At 43.1% G+C, this 22,732-nt stretch overlaps 1 protein-coding gene across 1 annotated transcript in view; it reads right to left on the bottom strand.

The window, feature by feature from the left end:
- NR1D2 (nuclear receptor subfamily 1 group D member 2) overlaps positions 1-22,454 on the bottom strand; it is a 35,133-nt gene extending 12,679 nt beyond the window's left edge. Inside the window, exons 1-6 of the mRNA XM_032267805.1 lie at positions 22,127-22,454; positions 12,368-12,634; positions 11,074-11,162; positions 8,332-8,476; positions 4,335-4,963; positions 1,732-1,917 (exon numbers count right to left, since the gene is read on the bottom strand). Of these exons, the coding sequence (XP_032123696.1) occupies positions 1,732-1,917; positions 4,335-4,963; positions 8,332-8,476; positions 11,074-11,162; positions 12,368-12,634; positions 22,127-22,142 (1,332 nt within the window). The 5' untranslated portion in view covers positions 22,143-22,454. The remainder of the gene's footprint in view (positions 1-1,731; positions 1,918-4,334; positions 4,964-8,331; positions 8,477-11,073; positions 11,163-12,367; positions 12,635-22,126) is intronic.
- Between the last annotated feature and the right edge of the window lie 278 nt (positions 22,455-22,732).

Raw genomic sequence — 22,732 nt, 5'->3', positions numbered from 1 at the left:
TGAAATACAAATATAAAATTAGAGCAAGAAATAATGCCAATAAGATTAAAACTGGGCCCTGGCCAAAGGCATTAAAAAAACTCTTTAGGCTGCCAAGTATTCCACATGGCCTCTCTATGCCTCAAGTAAAAAGAGCAAAATTCCAATGCAGCAGTACTTCAAAACATCAAACGCAGCCAGGGTAAAGGAAGTAGATGAAGTCTAACTGAACTACTTCAAGAAACCATAACCCAAAGAGACTATCCACAAAGAAAACTATCACAGTAAGTGTTCTAAGCACCATGTAATAATTGACATCCAAGTTAAGTCAGTTAACAATTATATTGCTTAGTTATCTTACTCCCTCCATTATACTAAATCCAGTGAGAATAAGTGAAAATATAACCCCGGCTCACTTCTCCTATCGATCAAAGGTTCAAAGATTTGGCCCATCAAACATCAACTTCCTCTCACCACCCCAATCTCAGTTATCCTTAATTAGGTCCCAAGGCGCTTCATACCTCAGCATCAAACGGGAAGCCCTGGGGCAGACAGAAAGTGAAAGACACCCAACTAAGGACCACGAGAGGCACTTCTCTAAGTTATGCAGTAGAGACTACCCCAAGCCCAGGCAGGACACAACGTTGTAACAGAAGCTGGAACAGCCAAGGATCCTGAAGCAAGGAGGATCTGAGGTGGCACATAAGAAATACCTGATATATCCCCAAAATATTCTACAGTCCCTCAAAAAACCAAAAACCACATTCTATTTGCCCTTCTTATTCTGTATCAAATATAGTAAATGCTAGGCTAGGCTCTCAGAAGGTGTCTAACGATGCAGAAACTTGTTAAGTCCACATCTGAAAGCAGTACCAGAACTTAGGAGTTCATATGCTAGAAATACAGAATACCTATATTTCAAATCCTAAATAATAAAAAATATAAAATCCTAAATAATTCTGGATTTACCAAGTCTCTTCCCAAAATCCTGAGATGATTATTTTGTTGATTAGATTCAAACTCTGGACTATAAATACTGACTTAGGAAAGAATGAAAACAGCCAGGCACAGTGGCAAACGCCTGTAATCCCAGCACTGCAGGAGGCCGAGGCAGACAGATGACAAGTTCAGGAGATCGAGACCATCCTGGCGAACACAGTGAAACCCCGTCACTACTAAAAATACAAAAAGTTAGCCAGGTGTTGTGGCACACACCTGTGGTCCCAGCTACTCGGGAGGCTGAGGTAGGAGAATGGTCTGAACTCGGGAGGCGGAGGTTGCAGAGAGCCAAGATCGCACTTGAGAGACAGAGTGAGACTCTGTCTCAAAAAAAGAAAGAAAGAAAGAAAGAAAAAAAGAATGAAAACATCTGCCAGGCACAGTGGCTCACACCTGTAACCCCAGCACTTTAGGAAACCAAGGTGGGTAGACTGCTTTGAGCTCAGGAGTTTGAGACCAGCCTGAGAAACATGGCAAAACTCTGTTTCTACAAAAAAAAAACTAGCCAGGCATGGTAGCTCACACCTGTAGTCCCAGTTACTCAGGAAGCTGAAGCTGGAAAATGCTTGAGCCCAGGAAGCGGAGGTTGCAGTGAGCCATGATTGCACCACTGCACTCCAGCCTGGGTGATAGAGCAAGATTCTATCTCCAAAAAAAAAAAAAAAAAGGCAAAAAAAAAAAGAATTAAAACATCCATGAAAATAAAATACTACATGTTCTTCCTGCATCAATATTAGGATAAATAAAACCTACCTCAAAAGTCCCAGCCTTTAAAAGGTTGACCTGGTCATGCTGAGAGAGATCTCTGAAACCAGGAATACGCTTTGCAAATTCCACCACTTCTTTCACTGCTGGAGTGAAGCTCATCGAAAACTCTTCCCAGATTTCATGCCCCGATTTATGAGGATCCACATATGGAGACTTACTCATTGGACAAACCTAGTATGCACAAAACAGAAACACTCTTAAATACTAACAGGTGGTAAAGAAACGTCAAAAGCAGCATCTCAATTATCAGAAACCCCAAAATAAATTTAACCCCCAAAACACAAGTAAAATCTACTGAGATATTAGTACTTTATCCATTTGCTGCCCACCACACTGTAGAAAGCCTCTGATCTAATATAATATAAATAGTAATTTTTTTATCATAAAAAACATAGCCTAAGCAAAAACACCATCTATAACAAGTATTTAGAACACCTGTTGCAGCTTTCAGAGTTTATTTTGTAACACTTTTGCCACCTTCTGCTAGTATATGGTGTTTTACGATTTTTCAAACAAATTCACACAAATTTGTCTGATTCTCAACCTGTTATTCATGGCAGATTATAATTTTAATTTCTTAGGTGGGAAAATGAGACTCTGAGAGGTTCAGTGATTTGTCCCACACAGCTAGAAGTCACAGGCCTAGACCCAAATTCACATTTAGTTAGTATTTCAAAACTCCCTTATTTCTAAACAGGCAGAATTACAATGTTGTAATTTCCAAGAGAAAAACATAGTGAGGTGCCTCATTTTGTTAAAAAGGTCACTGCCTGGCTGGGCAAGGAGGCTTACGCCTGTAATCCCAACGCTTTGGGAGGCCGAGGCAGGTGGATCACAAGGTCAGGAGTTTGAGATCAGCCTGGTCAAGAGGGTGAAACCCCGTCTCTAATAATAATAAAAAAAATTAGCTGGGAGCGGTGGCGGCACCTGTAGTCCCGGCTATTCAAGAGGCTGAGGCTGAAGAATCACTTGAACCCAGGAGGCAGGGGTTGCAGTGAGCTGAGATCACACTACCACACTCCAGCCTGGGCGACAGAGCAAGACCGCATCTCAAAAAAAAAAAAAAAAAAAAAAAAAAAAAAGTCACTGCCCATTTATTTCAAAAACAGTGGTGTGATCACTGACTTCTGCTTGTTCAATTAGGAAACAAAAACTGCAGATACAGGTGCACCTTCTAAATGAGGATTGAGTGAGGGAAAACAGGAAGCCAAGAAGTTATAAAAACACCAAAGAGATGATGAAACACCCTCTGTATGTTCTATTAGTAAAATCGGCCTTCATATTTTCACTAAATCCTAGCTACTTAGCCCCAAAGAAAAAAAGACTAAAAAGAAAAAGGAAAATAAATTTTCACTAAATCCATACAAAACCTAGGAATTGGGATGATTATAAAACCATGGAGAATATCATGAAATGAGAACCTAAATGCCTACAGATTTTACCTTCATGAAAGCAGCCATTTGGCCAGATGTGATGGCTCATGCCTATAATCCCAGCACTTTGGAAGGCCGAGGCAGGCGAATCACTTGAAAACCAGGAGTTCAAGACCAGACTGGCCAACATGGCAAAACTCATCTCTACTGAAAATACAAAAATTAGCCAGGCATGGTGGCACACACCTATAATCCCAACTACATGGGAGGCTGAGGCACGAGAATTTCTTGAACCCAAGAGACGGAGGTTGCAATGAGCTGAGGTCGTGCCACTGCACTCCAGCCTGGGCAACACAGCGAGACTGTCTCAAAAAAAAAAAAAAAAAAAAAAAGGCAACTACTTAGCCTAACAAAAGGTTCACAGAATCAAATACTTGAAAGGGACAACAAAAAATTTAATGAAGACTGAAGTAGAGTCAACTATTTTGAAAATGAAAAAGAAGACTTTAATTACCTGTCAGTAGAAAACACCAAGCACTATCAACCTTAGGGTTTAAACTGGAAATGGTGTGGCACTGTTTTTGATGAAATTTTGGCTGAATATGAACACTGTACTTTCATGTAGAATGTCGTATTTGATGGAAAAACTTGAATGATATGACCAACATTAATTCATCTCATAAGATGAAGTCTGAGAAAATCCTTAGAAACTAGCCTATGAAATTAAAATACTCCTGAATTTATCAAACCATAAAACATCTATGTTCTATATCCAAAGACCTTTTTGCAGAATAATGGTTAAAAAAAAATCTTTCTATAGAAATCAAAGAATTTCTAACTATGGCAAGTGAAAAGTTCAGCCCTTTGAGGAAATCCCAAAGCTAGTAAGGTACTAATTAATCAGAATGCTTACATTTTCAAAGGGATTTCCAAGAATTAAAGGACAAATTCTGCATGAATCATATTTTACATAAAATCCTAATCCCAATCACAGTATCAATCAAATCACATGCTTGTACCTAGCTGGGTGTGAAATTAGGTCATTCATATCAAATGATGTTGATTAAAATTATTTGACCTAAAATACTGTACAAAATCGATTCTATGGATTTCTTAGGTTTTCTAAGACCATCCCCTCAAGTTAGCATATCTCCCAAATAAAACTTTCGAAGCTTTCCCTGATACAACATGAACAAAAAGTTGATTTCACTATACCAGATGCATTCTCCCTCCAGTGTTGCACAGGTAACTATTCTTGTTCTCATTCTGAGAAAATCCATCTATCGGAACTCTATCACATACTCTTTGAGTATAAGCATTGGAGAAGTTCATACAATGTCCATTTGCAATACAAATGGCATGCCCATTTGGGTAATGCATTATGTTCCTCCCTTTGAACTGTCCGTTGAGATGCTGCTGGCTCTCACTACAGGGAAAATGACTGCTAAGCCCATTGCCACAATGGTCATGATTTAAATTATATTGCTCCATGTTCTTGGGAATCCGTTCTCCTCTCTGGGGCTGCATGCTCTCTGCTGAGTTTTCTCGCTGCTCTTGATTATACATAAAGGTATCCTTGTGAGCTCTGGTAACCATGCCAATCACTTCTTCCTTTGCAAAATCAGAAGAGGGAGGAGAAGAGCTTTTGATGTTTTCTTGCTCCAGCTGGGGCTTGGGTCGCAGCTGTTCCTGGGCTGGTAAGGCTGTCTGTTCATGATGTTCTACCAATGTGTCATTTTGCAAGTGACCACTGAACTGGCTGTTCATCATGGTCTTCATCGCACTTTGCATTTCAATTAGCATCCTCTGTTTTTCACGCTTAGGAATACGACCAAACCGAACAGCTATTGAAGAAAAAGATATTTAACATCTATACTCTAAGTAAGACCTGTTTTGTATAAAAGAATAACACAAAATTATCCAACAGCTATGGCCTCTAGTCGTACATGTAAAGAATGTGTCTACATGTCTCTGGTCCACATTCTTCTAAACTTGCTGGTCTTGATGCACCAAAGGAAGTAGCAGAGGGAAAGAAAATTTTACATTTTCCCCCAAGACAAAGTTAAACAAATCTATCTCCTAGGTATTTCATGAGCAAAATCTAAGAAAAGAAATAGGAAATTCAGACAGGTGCAGTGGCTCATGCCTGTAATCCCAGCACTCTGGGAAGCCAAGGCAGGTGTGGATCAACTGAGGTCAGGTGTTGAGGCCAACATAGTGAAATTCTATCTCTACTAAAACTACAAAAATTAGCCAGGCATGGTGGTGGGTGCCTGTAGTCCCAGCCAGTCAGGAGGCTTAGAAAGGAGAACTGCTTGTACCCGGGAGGTGGAGGTTGCAGTGACGTGAGATGGTACCAAAGCACTTTAGCTTGGGTGACAGAGCAAGACTCCATCTCAAAAGGAGGGGGGGGGGGAAGGGAGGAGAGATTAGCTAATGAAAAGTAGTTTGAAGCAGACCAGTATTACTACATGCTCCTTACTAACAAAGCGGAGGACTGTTCTCAAGAAGGCATGTGAGATTCAGCCACACACATCCTTTACTATTAATAGATGGTAGGTACAATCATTCCCTGAACATCTGGCCCTTGCCAATTCATTTTTGTAATCTTACTCTCAAGATCTAACTATTAAATTATCTGCTGTCTTATTTTCCAGCCTCTTTAAAAAAAAAAAAAAATTCCACAATCAGTAGAAATGCACTTACTGAAAAATAAACTTGGTAGATTTTAATTAAAATCAGGGAAATAAGTAAAAATGAGGTAAGTCATCCTCTATTATTTTAGAAGCTGGTCGTAGAAGGTGTCCTGTCTCCAATAATCCTATCCATGAAAGAAAGAAAAGCTTTTTTCTAGTCTAGTATTTATACAGAGATAATAAAAATTCAATATACTTGCCCAGAAAGCTTTATTAATCTAATCATAGCCTCTGACATTACTGCTACCAAAAACAAACAATTTAATCATGTTTGATACTTTACTTCTCCCTTCACAAATGATTGTCAGTTTTATTCACTTAGGGCAATCACAATATCCATCAACTATTTTTATAGCACTAGTACTTTTAGCACTATAAAAAAATTTTCAGGCAGCTGAAAAAAACAAAACATCAATTGCTGAAACTTGTTATTCCAGAAACTCGTGGCCAGGCATGGTGGCTCACACCTGTAATCCCAGCACTTTGGGAGGCCGAGGTGGGTGGATCACTTGAGGTCAGGAATTTGAGGCCAGCTTGGTCAATATGGTGAAACCCTGTCTGCACTAAAAATACAAAAATTAGCTGGGTGTGATGGTACATGCCTGTAACCCCAGCTACTCAGGAGGCTGAGGCATGAGAATCACTTGAACTAAGTAGGGTGCTGCAAAGGCACCGCTGCACTCCAGCCTGTCAACAGAGCGAGACTCCATCTCAATTAAAAAAAAAGAAGGCCAGGCGCGGTGGCTCGCGCCTGTAATCCCAGCACTTTGGGAGGCCGAGGTGGGTGGATCACGAGGTCAAGAGATTGAGACCATCCTGGTCAACATGGTGAAACCCCGTCTCTACTAAAAATACAAAAAATTAGCTGGGCGTGGTGGCACGTGCCTGTAATCCCAGCTACTCAGGAGGCTGAGGCAGAAGAATCGCCTGAACCCAGGAGGTGGAGGTTGCAGTGAGCACGCCATTGCACACCAGCCTGGGTAACAAGAGTGAAACTCCGTCTAAAAAAAAAAAAAAAAAAAGAAAAAGAAAAACTCCTTATTGCAATACTCCATGTCTATATCAGTAAGGTACTAGAGTAACCTAAGGAATTGCTTAAATGGCCCTTCCCTAGATAAACATGAAGTCCATTTTTAACAATCCTTTTTTTGAGACAGTGTTGCTCTGTCACCCAGGCTAGAGTGCAGTGGCGTCACCTTTGCTCACTGCAACCTCTGCCTCCTGGGTTCAAACGGTTCTCCTGCCTCAGCCTCCCAAGTAGCTGGGACTACAGAATTGAGCCACCATGTCTGGCTGCTTTTTGTCTTTTTAGTAAAGACAAGGTTTCACCATGTTGGCCAGGCTGGTCTCAAATTCCTGACCTCAAGTAATCCACCCACCTCCACCTGCCGAAGTGCTAGGATTACAGGCATGAGCCACCCTGCCCAGCCCATTTTTAACAATTCTTAAATCACCCTACTGGTCCCTTGGAAAACCTCATACCTCTGTTATGTTACTGAAAACAACAACAACAAAAAATCCAAAAATGAATAAGCATAACACAAGTGTCCAATCTTCCAACAATGTCATCCACAGGTAATACTTATAGTCCCACAAATTACTCCCAACTTTTATTTTGCATGAGAATAGATCACACCAGAAGTGAGCAGCCACCTCCACTCCAGACCCTAATGCTCCTTTCAATTTTACATTCCTTTCCATGTGTTCAGAATCTGTGCCCCAAAAGCACACTATCATCTCAGAGCTAAGAAAGAGAGAGGATTCATGTAAGAAGAAATGAGTTCCTTAGCAATGCTAAGAAATCAAAAAGAGCCAATGATTCCTATACCAAGAAAAACAATAGTGAGGTTTGGGCTTCTGGTTAAAAGAAAAACATATATATGTTAAATTTAAAAAAAATTTTTTTTAGACTGAGTCTCAGTGTGTCACCCAGGCTAGAGTACAGTGGCACAATCTTGACTCACTGCAACCTCAACCTCCTGGCTTCAAGCTATTCTCCTGCCTTAGCCTCCCAAATAACTGAAATTACAGGTGGTGTGCCACCACATCTGGCGTGCGTGTGTGTGTGTGTGTGTGTATTTTTAGAAGAGATAGGGTTTCACCATGGCTGGTCTCAAACTCCTGACCTAAAGTGATCCACACACATCAACCTCCCGAAGTGCTAGTATTACAGGCGTGAGCCACCATTCCTGGCCATATAAAAAATGTTTTTAAACGCCATTGTTTTTAGGAAAAAATAAAAAGTAATCAAACTGCACAGAAAAAAAAAAAAAAAAAAAAAGGCTCTTTTTAGAAGAAGCAACAACAAAAGTTTAGCCAAAAACTGTTTCTGGGATAATGCTAAAATTTGACTTTAATGAATTTGGTGTCCTATAAGGCAACAAAATGTGTTTTCTGAAATTCTGCTTCACCTCAAACACAAGAGGGTCCTTTGTAACTGGCTCATAGTTTTAGTTCATGCTGAGAAATAAAAGCCAAGTTCCACTTAAGGAATATTCTTTAAACTGGGAACATACCATCTCTTGACATTCCAACAGAGAGACACTTTTTGAAGCGACATTGCTGACATCTGTTCCTATTCATTCTCATTATAGAACAGTTTTCATTCTTCAGGCACTTCTTGTACTGGATGTTTTGTTGAATACTTCTCCGAAAGAAACCCTATGAAGAACAAAGGAAGATTTATGTATCCATTTAAAAATACCCAGATGAACTTCTTACAAACACTGCTCCCATACCTATCTAGTATATATGACTAACTATAGTCCCAGTATATGACTAGCTATCTGGAAAACATTATCATCTTAGAACAGAGGGAAATATAATGTTGACACACAGAATTTAATTAGATTCTTACTGATATGAGTAAGCACCTGCACCTACTAGCCAAACAAAATTCTTCTTCCCTTTGGAGATTCTTTGCACTTACCCAAAGCACCCTTGCAACAACCATAACACCCTGATACCAGACCCAGCCTGCGGTCACATTTTCCATCTCATACTTTAATTCACTACAAATTTCAAAACTCTTGAAGTATGAATGACTAATTTTTTTTTCTTTTTGAGACAGGGTCTCTCGTTCTGTTGCCAAGGCTAGAGTGCAGTAGCATGATCACCACTCACTACAGCCCTGAACTCCCTGGCTCAATTAATTCTCCAAACAGAGCCTCTCAAACAGCAGAGACTACAGGCACATGCCACCACACATACCCGCTAATTTTTCTATTTTTTGTAGTGATGGGGTTTCACCATGTTGCCCAGGCTGGTCTTGAACTCCTGACCTCAAGTGACCCACCCACCTTGGCCTCCCAAAGTGCTAGGATTACAGGAATGAGCCACTGTACCCTTTTTTTTTTTTTTTAATAGGCAGGGTCTCGCTCTGTTACCCAGGCTGGAGTACAATGACACAATTATAGCTCACTGCAACTTTGAACTCCCAGGTTCAAGCAATTCTCCTGCCTCAGCCTCCCAAGAGCTGAGTCTACAGGAATGTGCTACCGCATCCAGCATTTCTACTTAAGAGGAGCTAGCAAAGTCATAATTCATTCAGAGCCACACTTGAAAACACGTTGCCCAGGTGGGTCTCACACTCCTGGCCTCAAACAATCCTCCAGCTTCCACCTCCCAAAGACCTAGGATTACAGGCCTGAGTCACCCCACCCAGCCTGAATGACTGCTTCTTAAAAAGTTGACTGAGAAACATGTTTGACAGTCATAATCCCTCAATAGAATTGTGGATTACATTCATAGGAGTTGGTCTTTCCTGGATCATTACCTGCTGATACTGCCAAGGCCTACTTACACATGCCATAAGTCACTGACTACATGTCAGCAACAGGTAAGTGTTACAACACACACCAACAGACCAGCTAACAATCAAGGAAAGACAGTTCCCAACTAGATGGTTACAAACAGCTGCCTTTACTCCACAAACAGTTCAAGTACATGTTCTGGGACAGGTGTTCAGTGATCTCCAGTTTCATGGTTCCAGGGAGGACAGAAAACTCAAGAATGCAATTACCAAAATTATTTTAAACTGCATTTTCCTTTTATATGACAACTAAACACATTTCACAAATCTACACTAGTAGTCATTGGACACAACATTTTTATATTTTTAATTGTGATACTATACACTTGAGTTGGATACTGCAAGAGCTGAGCTAGACACATTTTTAAGCAAGTACTAAACAGATGTGTATTTATCAAGAATACCCAACAAGCTCATTCAGCTTGTGCTTTTATTTTCTAGCTATAAAGGAATAATGCTTGCCCCAAAATTACTTCACATTTTTTTAAAAAAATAAATATAAATATAGAGGGAGAATTTAAACAATGGAAAAATGCTACATCTATAAAAAATACTGACTAATCTTACAAAGTTACCTGGCCATTAAAAACTAGCAAACTCACAATTCATTCAGAGCCACACTTGAAAATATTTCCTTTCCCATCACGTATATTCATTATCTTGTTTACCCACCATACCTTGCCCAACTGGATTCCTGCTTGTGGCCTCAAGTCAGAGAACAGCAAGAAGCAAGAACATGTGTCTTCGCCACATTAATTTTTGATACTCAGGAGAAAAGATTGGGCTAATTTTTTAAAAAAGGGAGAAAGACTCCCTGTATACAGGTAGGGAGGTAGAGACCATCTCACTTGGAATTATTTGACCAATACTCTAATACCAATAACTAGGAAATATTCAACTATACTTACAAATAAACTAGCTTTCCCAAGGGCTCAACTTATATTCAGGATTATTTTACTCAGCTGGCATTATTTCTTAAAACATCACATTATTTTAAGTATCTAGGAATTATTCCCAGCTCCCAGTCCCTGAAGTTTCAGAAAGTCAAAGCACGTGATGAGATCTAACTCAAAGTTTGGTTTAAACGAAGTTCCAACAAGGCAGGAGTAGTGCCTTGTCTGTTTTGTTCCTTGTTATTTCACTACCCTGTGCTTGACACACTAATGAATACGCATTTGGTGCACTTGGTGTAACGCACTGAGTATGTTTAATTAAGATAGCAAATTTACTTTGTTCAAAATCTTAAAGAAAAAAGAAATACTTTCACGGAATTGAGAACATTTTTCAAAACAAGTTATGCTTATATACTACATAAAATCCTTGAAACTTAAAAAGAGCAGCTGACTTCTCACTCTCTCTCAGGTTATCAATTGTGGAAATTGGTAAATCTAAACCCGACTTCTTAAATCCCAGAATCAGTAGCTTAAAGAAACAAAGCATGCTTTACCTTACAGCCTTCACAAGCATGAACTCCATAGTGGAATCCTGATGCCACATCCCCACAGACTTTACACAGTAGAACCATGCCACTAAATTCTAGGGCACAAACGGACATGAAGTAAAAAGTAGGAAGAAACACTGAGTTTGAGTTTGTTTTTTTCCAATATTTTATTTCATTCAACTTGCAAGAGCTTTTAAAAGGTACATATCTACTTTTAGAATGTAAAAAAAAAAAAAAATCTTTTCAAGTCAAGAGTAATCATAATCATAATTTTCTTTTTTTTAAGATAGAGTCTCACTCTGTCCTCCAGGCTGGAGGGCAGTGACGTGATCTCGGCTCACTGCAACCTCCACACTTCCCGGGTTCAAGCGATTCTCATGTCTCAGCCTCCCAAGTAGTTGGGACTACAGGCACGCACCACCACACCCAGATAATTTTTGTATTTTTAGTAGAGATGGGGTTTTGCCATGTTGCCCAGGCTGGTCTTTAACTCCTAGGCTCAAGAGATCCACCCCACTCAGTCTCCCAAAGTGCTGGGCTTACAGGCGTGAGCCACCACATCCAGCCATAATTTTCTTTTAAACACAGCTTATGGCACTGACAAAAATACCTCACAGACCTGGATTTTTCCTTTCCTGATTTTAGAATTACACTGAAATTTTGTAAATTTATGTTTTTTCCAGACCTGTCAGCAGGAAATAAGAAATTTTGTACATTTAGAGTTACTTTACATCATATATGCAACTAGAACTAAGAAAACAATTCTCTGGATAAAAATTAAGAATTCAGGCAGAGAAGTCAGTCAATAAAGGTGGAAAGGGATGTCTCTCCACCTACAGCTTTGTCAGTTTACTTCACCTACAGGGGCCAGATAGGTCCAAATCCTACCACTCATTTGGTTGTCTCGATCTAACATTTCCTAATCCCAAACATCCCCATCTCCATAATGTGACCCCTTCCCACAATGAGCAAGTACTCTGTTCTAGAAACAAGATTCAGTTCCAGTAGTCAAGAAAAAAAGTAACTGTAAAATGTAGTAAAAGAGGGTACCCTAGAGGGACCAAGGTCAGGCAGAGTACATAACCACATACCTTGCTCTGTGGCAAGAATTAATGAAAGTCCCTAAGTTATAATTTCTAAAATCATCACTGATTTCTTCTCTAACTACTGATTTATGATTACCCAGCAAAGAGTGAAAACTCTACTCAGAAACATAATAGCCCCCCCAATGAGGTGCTGATAAAATAAGCCCCATTTTGCAATTAATGGCAACAATCTTTAGCAAACTAAAGTAACTTACTTGTCACACCACTATGACTTTTTGTCATCCCAGGTGCACTGGATTTGCTTGTTTTCACAGAACAATCTATTCGATCATTCTTCAGGATGCCTTCAATATTGGAGAGATCACCATTCTTGGGATTACCATTGGTATCAGAATTAGAGCTATTTGGAGAAGATGGAACAGAAGAGGAAGAGGACTGGAAGCTATTCTCAGAACCCTCACTGTGGCAAGAGGCAGGGCTTGAGGCTGAGCTGGAAGAACTGATATAGGCAATCACACCTCCTAGAAAATAGGAGGAAAATCACATAATTAGATACAAGATCATATGTATTTTTTATTTTTGCAAATCTCAACAGTAAAGCCATTAACTTTAGAAATAGGATACTGATAAGAAATGTTTGCTTACACCAAAAGCAGAAAGCAAAGTATTTCCTTATTTCCTATTACTCGTCCTACTTCTGCAAAGTTCAAAGCATGTATAACTCCCCCTGATTTAAAAAGGGACTGGGCTCAGTGGCTCACACCTATAATCCCAGCACTTCGGGAGGCCAAGGCAGGCAGATCATCTGAGGTTGGGAATTTGAGACTAGTGTAACCCAACATGGAAAAACCCTGTCTCTACTAAAAACACAAAATTAGCTGGGTGTGGTAGCATATGCCTGTAATTCCAACTACTCGGGAGGCTGAGGCAGGAGAATCACTTGAACTCAAGACGCAGAGGTTGCTGAGAGCCAAGTTCATGCCACTGCACTCCAGCCTGGGCAACAAGAGCGAAACTCTGTCTCAAAAAATTAACTAATTAGTTAAATATAAAGGGAGATGGGCCCGGCACAATGGCTTATGCCTGTAATCATAGCACTTTAGGAGCTGAGGCAGGAGGATTATCACTTGAGCCCAGAATGCGAGACCAGCCCAGGCAACATAGGGAGACCCTGTTTCTACAAAAAAATTTAAAATTTGCTGGGTGTGGTTTGCACCCAGCTCCTCAAGTAGCCCCAGCTATGCAGAAGGCTAAGGCGAGAGGATCACTTGAGCCCAGGAGTTCGAGGCTGCAGTGAGCCATGATCGTGCCACTGCAGTGCAGACTGGGGACAGAGCAAGATCTTGTCTCAAAAATAAAAAAATAAATAAAAGTGAGAAGGATTTCACTGGGCTTGGATATTTTGAGCACATGAAGACCCTCACACCTAAAGCTTTTCATTTTCCAATCTTTTCCTAGAAGTACTAAAACATGTTCCTGAGTGACTGGCTTCATTGCTTAAACAAACTGGCCATGAAGAATTATTGTTCCGGTGTCTTCTTTGCCTCCCGTTATACTGTTATCCAACACAACCCTACATTTGCCTTGCCCAACACTTGGCTAAAAGCACAGGTTAATCCAGAACAGATGTAACATTTAGAATGGTGGATAAGGTAATTTATCTCAAACAGAGATCCTTTCACAGCCCTTGCTCCCGTACCTTTCTGTTTTGGCATTCCCAGAAGACATATGTGGCTACCCACTAACCAATCCCCAGTTCAATACTCTCCCTTCTCCACCCCATTGTGCCATTCATCTCTAAGCAGCTCTTGAGAAATCCAGACTTACTGTTTGTTCTGATTCACTCTATATATGTTAAAGATGCTAGAAAGAAGAATGCACGCTATACTAGAATAACAGTAAGGCTGACGCTAATTCCCTCAAAACAGAGCTATTCTCAAAACGTTATTTGCAATTTAACATAACCACTACAACCCCTCCGAAAACTGACCTTTTTTTTTTTTTTTTTTGAGACAGAGTGTTACTCTGTTGCCCAGGCTGGACTGCAGTGTTACGATCTTGGCTTATGGCAACCTCCACCTCCTGGGCCCAGGCAATTCTCCTGCCTCAGCCTCCTGAGTAGCTGGGACTATAGTCGCAAGCCACCAATCTCCACAAATTTTTGTATTTTTAGTAAAGACGGGCTTTCACCATGTTGGTCAGGCTGGTCTCGAACTCCTGACCTCAGATGATCCACTTTTGGCATCTCAAAGTGCTAGGATTACAGGCGTGAGTCACTGTGCCTGGCCTACCAATCATTTTTAAACAAAAATCCACACAGCAAAATGCTGAGGCCAAAAGAATCCCCAAAAGATAAAAAGACATTTCCATTTACAGACAAGAAAAAAAAAAATAGGCAGAGAATTTTAAAGTCACTTTTAGTCTGTCATATATTAGACATGAGGTATGTATTTAAGTACCAATTATACATTTTGAGGCTGAGAAACAAACCGCCTAAGGAGGAAAGCACAATCCCAAGTCTCACAGGGTTTGAGTGCCACCCAGAAGGGAAGATGAAACAGGTGCCTACTATGCCAAGAAACACACAATGTTGTTCATCAGACACAAGTTTTTTTTTTTTTTTTGAGACAGAGTTTTGCTCTGTCACCTAGGCTGTAGTGCAGTGGCGCCCAGGTTCAGGCTCACGCGATTCTCCTGCCTCAGCCTCCTGAGTAGCTGGGACTACAGGCACAAGCCACCATGCCTGGTTAACTTTTTCTGTTTCTTTTGTTAATAGAGACAGGGTTTCACCATGTTGCCCAGGCTGTTTACAAACTCCTGACCTCAGGTGACCCACCCGCCTCCGCCCCCAAAATGCTGAGATTACTTATAGGCACAAGCCACCTCGCCCAGCCCAGACACAAATTCAACATGCATAAATTCAACTATATGCACTTGATTTTTAAAGACAAGAATATCAATAATGTAGACAAATCCATCCATCGTTTTATTCATGAAACCTATGCCTGGAATCAATCATGAGGTCAGAGGTGCGAATCTGCTCTTCCTACCGTCAGACCCACTGTCCACATGTCCTCTTGGTATGTGCATGTCACCTGCCAGAGGAAAGTCAGTGCTTTACAATTAATATTTTTCCTGCAATGTGGTCCCTAACTATAAGCCAACCATCTCAAAGTGTGGGCCCTGGACCAGGGGAATCAGTATCATCCAGAATCTGTTAGAAATGCAAATCATCAGGCTCCACTCCACACCTACTGCATCAGAAATTTTAATAAGCCCTGTGGTGATTCTCATGCACATCCGAGTTTGAAGAACACTGCCACAAGCCAACTACTTCATCTGTGCTCCCTGGAAGAGAGAGTGACCAACGGTAGTTTTCATCTACCATTCATTTCAAAATCTAAAAGCTCCAAGGCCGGGCACAGTGGCTCACGCCTGTAATCCCAGCACTTTGGGAGGCCGAGGCGGACGGATCATGAGGTCAAGAGATGGAGACCATCCTGGCCAACATGGTGAAACCTCATCACTACTAAAATATAAAAATTAGCTGGGCGTGGTGGTACGTAACTGTATTCCCAGGTACTCGTGACGCTGAGGCAGGAGAATTGCTTGAACCCAGGAGGCAGAGGCTGCAGTGAGCCAAGATCGCACCACTGCACTCCAGCCTGGCACCTGGTGACAGAGTGAGGCTCTGTTATCTCAAAAAAATAAATAATAAATAAATAAAATCTAAAAGCTCCAAAACTACAAACACAAGAAGATTCTCAACTTTGAGTTTATTTTCATCACCCGGAGAAATTATGTAAAATACATATCCTCAAAACTAGCTGATGCTTTCTCAAAATACATGTTTCCAAGGCCCTGCCCAGACTGGAGAAGACATCCTCAGGAATGTGCATTTTTAGCAAGTTCTCCAAGCAATTATTTGCACATTGAACTTTAAAAATGGCTATAATCAGTGAATTCAAACACAAATTGGCCCATAGTTTTAAACACTGATGTTTTCATCAATACAACTACCAGAATATCATTAATACTCTGTAAATCCACAGAGAAACCATTTTACCTGGAAACCTAGCCAGTGTCATGTTACTGGGTAAAACCATTGTGCTGTCTTTATAAAACTTTAGAGATCTTAAGTCTAATTAGAAATTCCAGGTATTAGCACACAACTACTTTTTTCACACGGGTCTCCACTCAGAATAAGACACTGAACAAAGACAAATGCTCTGAGTCCTCAAACTCCATTGACATTTCACAGCTATCTATCTTCTCTAAAACTAGTGTCTTAGGTACTAAATTCTCACCTAACATCTCAGGAAAATAAAATAAAAAATAAAAAAAAGAAAGTGATGTTTTTCCTTGGAAGTAAGACTTTCCCAGGGCCTGCACTTTTGGTCATCTAGGTTCACAAGATTTGCTGACTACCTTCGCTAAGAAATAAACTTTTAGAAATTAGAGCTATGCAGATGGCTTAAAAATTGGTTGAAAGCACTGATTGGGCAATGGAATGTATTGTAATTAACCAAAAAACAGTTTCCTTTGCAAAAGCGTCAATATCCATCCTAAAAAAAATTACTGGGCTATTATCAATCCAGTTAAGACCCAATTCCTGTCTTAAGAATTAACAAGAATTTGTGCTGGGCACCAGAGAATCAAACAGGACCCACATAGGTAGCTGCATTCTCCTAGCAAGACCTTCAGTATTGAAGTAGTTGTCTTAGCGACCACTCTTGCTACTAGACACCCAGCTGCGAACCTGATTGTTAGCAACTCAAATGAGTTAAATTTTAATTTCCTAGAAGGTAAGAAGAACATCCAGTAGTTCCTCCACCTAATGAATAAAGGAAAGTGAAACTACAAGTCACCAAGTACCTACTGGATGTCAGGAATAAAATGACACAATGTCATCCTCACAGGAAGAACTCTGTGAATTAACTTTCCTTAACTCATTTTTGTAATCAAGGAGCTCTGAGCTCTGAGAGGATAAGCCAGTCAGCCACTAAGTGGCAGGCCAGAGTCTAAAGTCAAGCTTGTCCAATTCCAAAGTACAAACTGTTATTTGGGGAGAAAACCTGGGCAAGCAAGTCACTTTCAACCTTTCTGAACCTGAGTCATCTTTTGGAATAATGGAATATTCCAAAATTGGAATATCTGTCGGTTATTACAAGACTGAAATGGTGTTCATAAAAAGGATTATTAAAGTACTTTTTACATACACTGTTTTTGATGATAAAGAAAGGTAAAAATCCCCAAAGCAGCAAGTCCCAACACCTCCAAGAAACAGGCAGAATGTACCTCTTAGAAATATTGAGCTAAAATTAGCTGAGGCAGACTTCTCTATTTCAGCTGAAAGCGACCCTGGACCTGGGCCAGGTTCCCATGCTAGCGCTTACCCAGTGGTCAACTTCATAGAAGCCGTAGGTCAATATCCAATTTTGTACTGCTAGGAAGCATTACTATTCCTGTATGTACTGGGCTTGCCCATCATCAAAACCCACCCACTCCCACTGTCCATGATACTGGAAAGTGTGTTGGACTTCAAATCATGACTGCATTTTTCTGCATGGGACTTAGAACCAAACATTTTATCACCAAGAAGCTTTAGTTTCCTCATTTTAAAAATGTTATAAATAATTCCTACTCAAAGGGTGGAAGAGATCTAATTGAAGCACTAAATTTCCAATTATGTCCTGGGAGTCAGGGCTCCAGAGAACAGCATGGTCCTTTCCCTAAAATGTCCTACATGTCAACTGGGGAAACACCTATGTTATTGGCAGTAATGTTTCATACAAATGGTTGTGAACTGCTGAGGATCATACTAAAGAGGGCAGAGATCAAGAGGGGCAACACATCCAAGGTGGCAGCATCTAAGTGGGGAACTGAAGGCTGTGTAAATTATTGAACAATGTATCACAGAAGAGATATTTTTTAAATGGGGTGACAAAAAAATGGTGTTTTGGTTTTTGCGGTGTTTTGAGATGGAGTCTCGCTCTTTTGTCCAGGCTGGAGTGCAGTGGTGCAATCTTGGCTCACTGCAACCTCCACTTCCCAGGTTCAAGCGATTCTCCTGCCTCAGCCTCCTGAGTAGCTGGAATTACAGGCGTGTGCCACCACATCCGGCTAATTTTTTTTTTTTTTTTTTCTAGTAGAGACGGGGTTTCACCATGTAGGTCAGGCTGGTCTCAAACGCCTGACCTTGTGATCCACCTACCTCAGCCTCCCAAAGTGCTGAGATTACAGGTGGGAGCCCCCACGCCCAGCCAAAATGGTGTTTTTTGGTTTTTTTTTTTTGGTTTTTTTTTTGAGATGGAGTTTCACTGTCACCCAGGCTGGAGTGCACTGCAACCTCTGCCTCCTGGTTCAAGCGATTCTCCTGCCTCAGCCTCCTAAGTAGCTGGGATTACGGGTGCCCGCTACCACACAGCTAATTTTTGTATTTTTAGTAGAGATGGACGTTGGCAGGTTGATCTCAAACTCCTAATCTCAGATGATCTGCCCACCTCGGCCTCCCAAAGTGCTGAGATTACAGATGTGAGCCACTAAACCCGGCCAAATAAGTCTTATTTTATACAATAAACAATTATTTTTATCTCCAAATAAATTACTGGAGAAGGGAGTTCAAAGTGTAATCTCATGTCTGGAAACAAGCCAGCAGGACTAAAGAGAGGACTGATGAAACTGGGAGGCCCTACAGATGACTGTCCTTTTCCACCAGCTCAAACCTACATATATCACTGCAAACTAAGTGGGACCCATACACACGCTGTATCGCCTTCACCCCCAAGAAGACAGGACCAAGTTGTGCATCAATCTTCAAATGGTATACAGGTATACTGCAGCACAGTAGTTAACAGTTTGTGTTCCCAAGTAAACTTTGTAGATTCAAATTCTGGTTCTACTACTTGCCTGGGTAAGTTATTTAATTACTTAGCCCCTCATCATTAAGATGGTGGCAACAGCACCTTCCTTCATGGAATTAACGTGAGGAACACATGTAAAAGGCCTGGCAGAGTAAGAAGCTTGTGATTATTTGCCAACATTACACTAGAGGAGTTTCATCAGAATGGTTCAGGCCAAACTAACCCTCTCTATCCATTCTTTACCTCATTTTTTAATGTGCCTTAAGGATCTAGTGGTTTCTTTGTAGGTTATTTCCACACTACCTTTTGAATCTCTTAATCCTACTGACCAGTAGAGCACCTTCTTACTTCACTTCAGATTCTTGCTTTTCCTAGGTCCAAGTAAAGACTTCTCTGCCCCCATGTCTCCTAATTTTTTCCAAGTTTTTCACCTCACTGTTTTCACATCTGTTACTCATGGGGCGAGCACAGAGCTGTCACGAAGGGCAGTAAGATAATATGATCACTGGTTCAATGATTGTCAATTGATATCAAGTTAGAAAGAAGGGCTGAGGTGTGCCCCACAGCACTGAATCTGGCCCCACCTTGGTCAATGTTCACAAAAATTCAAAAGTTAAAGGGCTTTTTTTTTTTTTTTTTTTTTGAGACAGAGTCTCACTCTTGTTGTCCAGGCTGAAGTGCAATGGCTCCATCTCAGGTCACTGCAAGCCCCGCCTCCCACGTTCAAGCTATTCTCCTGCCTCAACCTCCTGAGTAGCTGGGATTACAGGGGCCCACCACCATGCCTGGTTAATTTTTGTACTTTTAATAGAAACGGGGTTTCGCCATGCTGGCCAGGCTGGTCTCGAACTCCTGACCTCAGGTGATCCACCCTCCTCGGCCTCCCAAAGTGCTGGGATTACAGGAGTGAGCCACCACGCCCAGCCAGTTAAAGAAAATCCTTATTAGATCTCCCGTGTACAGAGAGATGGCAGAAATTGTTAACATACTGGGTAGCAGCTTGTGATAGTCTTAAATTTAAGGCCAAAAGAACAAGAGAAAATTTAAGAATGATCACTGCACATTCCTACACTTCAAGTCATGCAATTACCTGCATCATGAATGAAACTCGCTTCATAATAGTTCACGTGAAAGGTCCTAGTTGATTGCAAAGTTACTGTGAGTCAGCAAAGCAATATGCCAAAATAAGTCTGCCAAGGAATTCATTTGCAGCAGGATCCAAGACAAAGAGGGCGACTTGGAACTTGATAATTATCCAACTATTTCCACAAGGGCCTGTTCACTTCTGGGTGCTCCATCACAAAGGGTAACAAGGATGATGAGTGATCAGAAAAAAACAACGCTGGGCAAAGACCAAGAGATGAGAACTGGAAATGGAAGAAGTGAAGGCTTAAGGAGATGGTCAACATTCACCCGGAGGAATTTTTATAATGTGTAGCTCCATAAGGCAAGATTTTGATCAGCGAAGTATTGGAAGAGGGCTCAAACCAGAGAAAAACTTCCTAATTGCGCCAGCCCTTCTGAGGCTGCAAAGCTATCAGAATTCATGCTAAAGGCTGGTTTAAAGAGCCTGACCCTGATCACCTCTAAATTCTAACATGTAAAAGTTTAATTCTATGACAGATACTTATCAAACTTTTAAAATACCCTCAAAGACTAAATAGGCACATTAGGTAATTAAAACACAATTAGATACAGATTTTTGCGAGGTAGGTTAAAAAATAAGTAAATTTTAAAAATAAGTACATAAAACACCATTAGAAAATGACTATTTTTACTGGTGGTGAAAAGTTCACAATACACTTATTAAGGAGGCACGATTCTTAGAGACGCTTATTAACTCAAAAAATAAAAGCTGGCTGTTTCCATAACCTCACTTACTTCAGGTCTGCCCCATCATTTGTCTGGGGCACCCTATGGTTCTGTGGCAATTTAACAAAATGTGACAAGAAAATATTTATAAAGCCAAATTCTCTTGATCAGATTCAGGAAAGGTCAGCGACCCACACGTTAATTTTAATTCAAATGAGAATGACCAGTCATATATGGAGTGTCACCTATGATCACCTGAGTCATCCTGACCGTAAGTGAACTGCACGCTCAGCTCTGGGTGTGACCGGTTTACAGGAAAACCCCAGCCCGAGGGGATCTGGAAGCAGTGTTTAAGCCTGCGGGCCCATGAGACTACAGGGAGTCCTAGAGGAAAAGGTGTGGTTTTGTTGTTGTTGTTCTGGTTGTTGTTGTAAACGGGTGGCTTCCTAACAGGTGCGGTGCTACCCAGTCAGCCGGGAGTCGCTTGGAATCACTGCACCTCGGAGCTCCTGCGAGCGTATCCCTTCGGGAAAGCCCCAAACCCACCCCGAGCGCCTCCTTCCGCCAGCAGCACGCCCTCGCCCTGCACTTCCTCCTCCGGATCTGCAAGGTGTGCAGGAGCCAGCCTCCTCAGGTGCCGGGGTCGTGTGGCTTGCGCAGAGCCCGCGCCTTGGGGTCACCTCGCTTAAGGGCGAGCGGCCTCCGGTGCACTGCGGCGTCAGCGCCCGCATCGGGGCCGCCCCACCGGGGGGCTCAGCGGGCGCGCACGCGCGGCCTCCTCCGCAGTGTGCAACCCCGCGGGGGAGGAGGGAATCGCGGCAACGTCATTGCCCCGAGGCTTCCAAAGGGGCGGGGCCTCCCGGGAGGCTGCGGCTCTCCCAGCCGGCGCGCGCGCGCGCGCGCGCCCGCCCCCACGTGTCCCTGCGGCCCCGGGGAATGTGGGTCAGGGAGCCGAGCGGCCTCACGTGTCCCCGCCCGCCGCCGCCGCCTCAGCGCCCATTATGTAATGCCGCGTCACGCGCCCGGCCAGCCAACCGGCGCCCGCGCGCCGCCGAACGTAAACACAGCGCGCACGTGGCTCGCGCGGCCGGGCCATGTGAGGGGGGGCCGGGCCGGGCGCCGCCGGGCCGCGCTGCGGCTTTGCAGGGAATCGGCAAGGCAAACGCGGGGCGGCCGGGGGGGCGACGGAAACCGAGCCCGAGGCGGACACGCGGCGCGCAGCAGCCCACCCCGCCCCACCGGCCTTGGGGACACCCCCTGCCGCCGCCTCCCGAAGTGCCCCGCGGGCTCCGAGCGCTCCCTCCCGCCATCCCCCACCCGCCGCAGTCCGGCTCTTACCCGCATTCACCTCCATGGTGCCCTCGCGGAGGGGGCCGAGGCCGCCCGCTTCCCGCAGAGGGGGCAGCGCCGCCACCGTCGCCTCAGCGCCGCGCCGCCCCAGGCTGGAAGCAGCGGTGGTCGCGGGGCCCCCTCATGGGCCGAGCGGGCGGGGCGCCCGGGCCCCGGGCCTCGCAGCGCAGAGCGGGCTGCAGCGAGAGGGTGGCGGCGGCCGGCGAGCGGCGCTCCTCGCGGGGTCCCTGACAACAAAAGCGGCGGCGCGGCGGCTTCCTGCAGCCAGCGCACCGCGGCGGCGAGGGCGGCTGACGGGGAGGGCAGCCGCGACCATGTGACCCGCGCACACACCCCCTCCCTCCTCCCGCCCTCGGCCGGCCGCAGCGGCGACTCCGCCCCGCCGCTCCCCTCCCTTCCTCCCTCTCACCGTCCCTCCCTCTCTCCCGCTTCCCCGCTCCGCGGCACCCCTTTCGTCCTGTGCTTCCCACTTTTCCCCTTCCTCCTCCTTGCCGAGCCCCTCCTCTCCCTCCGTTTTCCCCTCCGCGCTGTAATCCTCTTCTCCGCCGCATACTCCTCCCCTCCTCCTCCCAGCTGCCCTTCCCGCCGCTGGCC

The sequence above is a fragment of the Sapajus apella genome, unplaced genomic scaffold (assembly GCF_009761245.1).
Source record: "Sapajus apella isolate SASKATOON/1434 unplaced genomic scaffold, GSC_monkey_1.0 scaffold4, whole genome shotgun sequence".
NCBI classification, from domain to species: domain Eukaryota; kingdom Metazoa; phylum Chordata; class Mammalia; order Primates; family Cebidae; genus Sapajus; species Sapajus apella.
The sequence above is the reverse complement of the archived record's forward strand: the minus strand, read 5'-3'. Positions and strand labels throughout refer to the sequence as shown.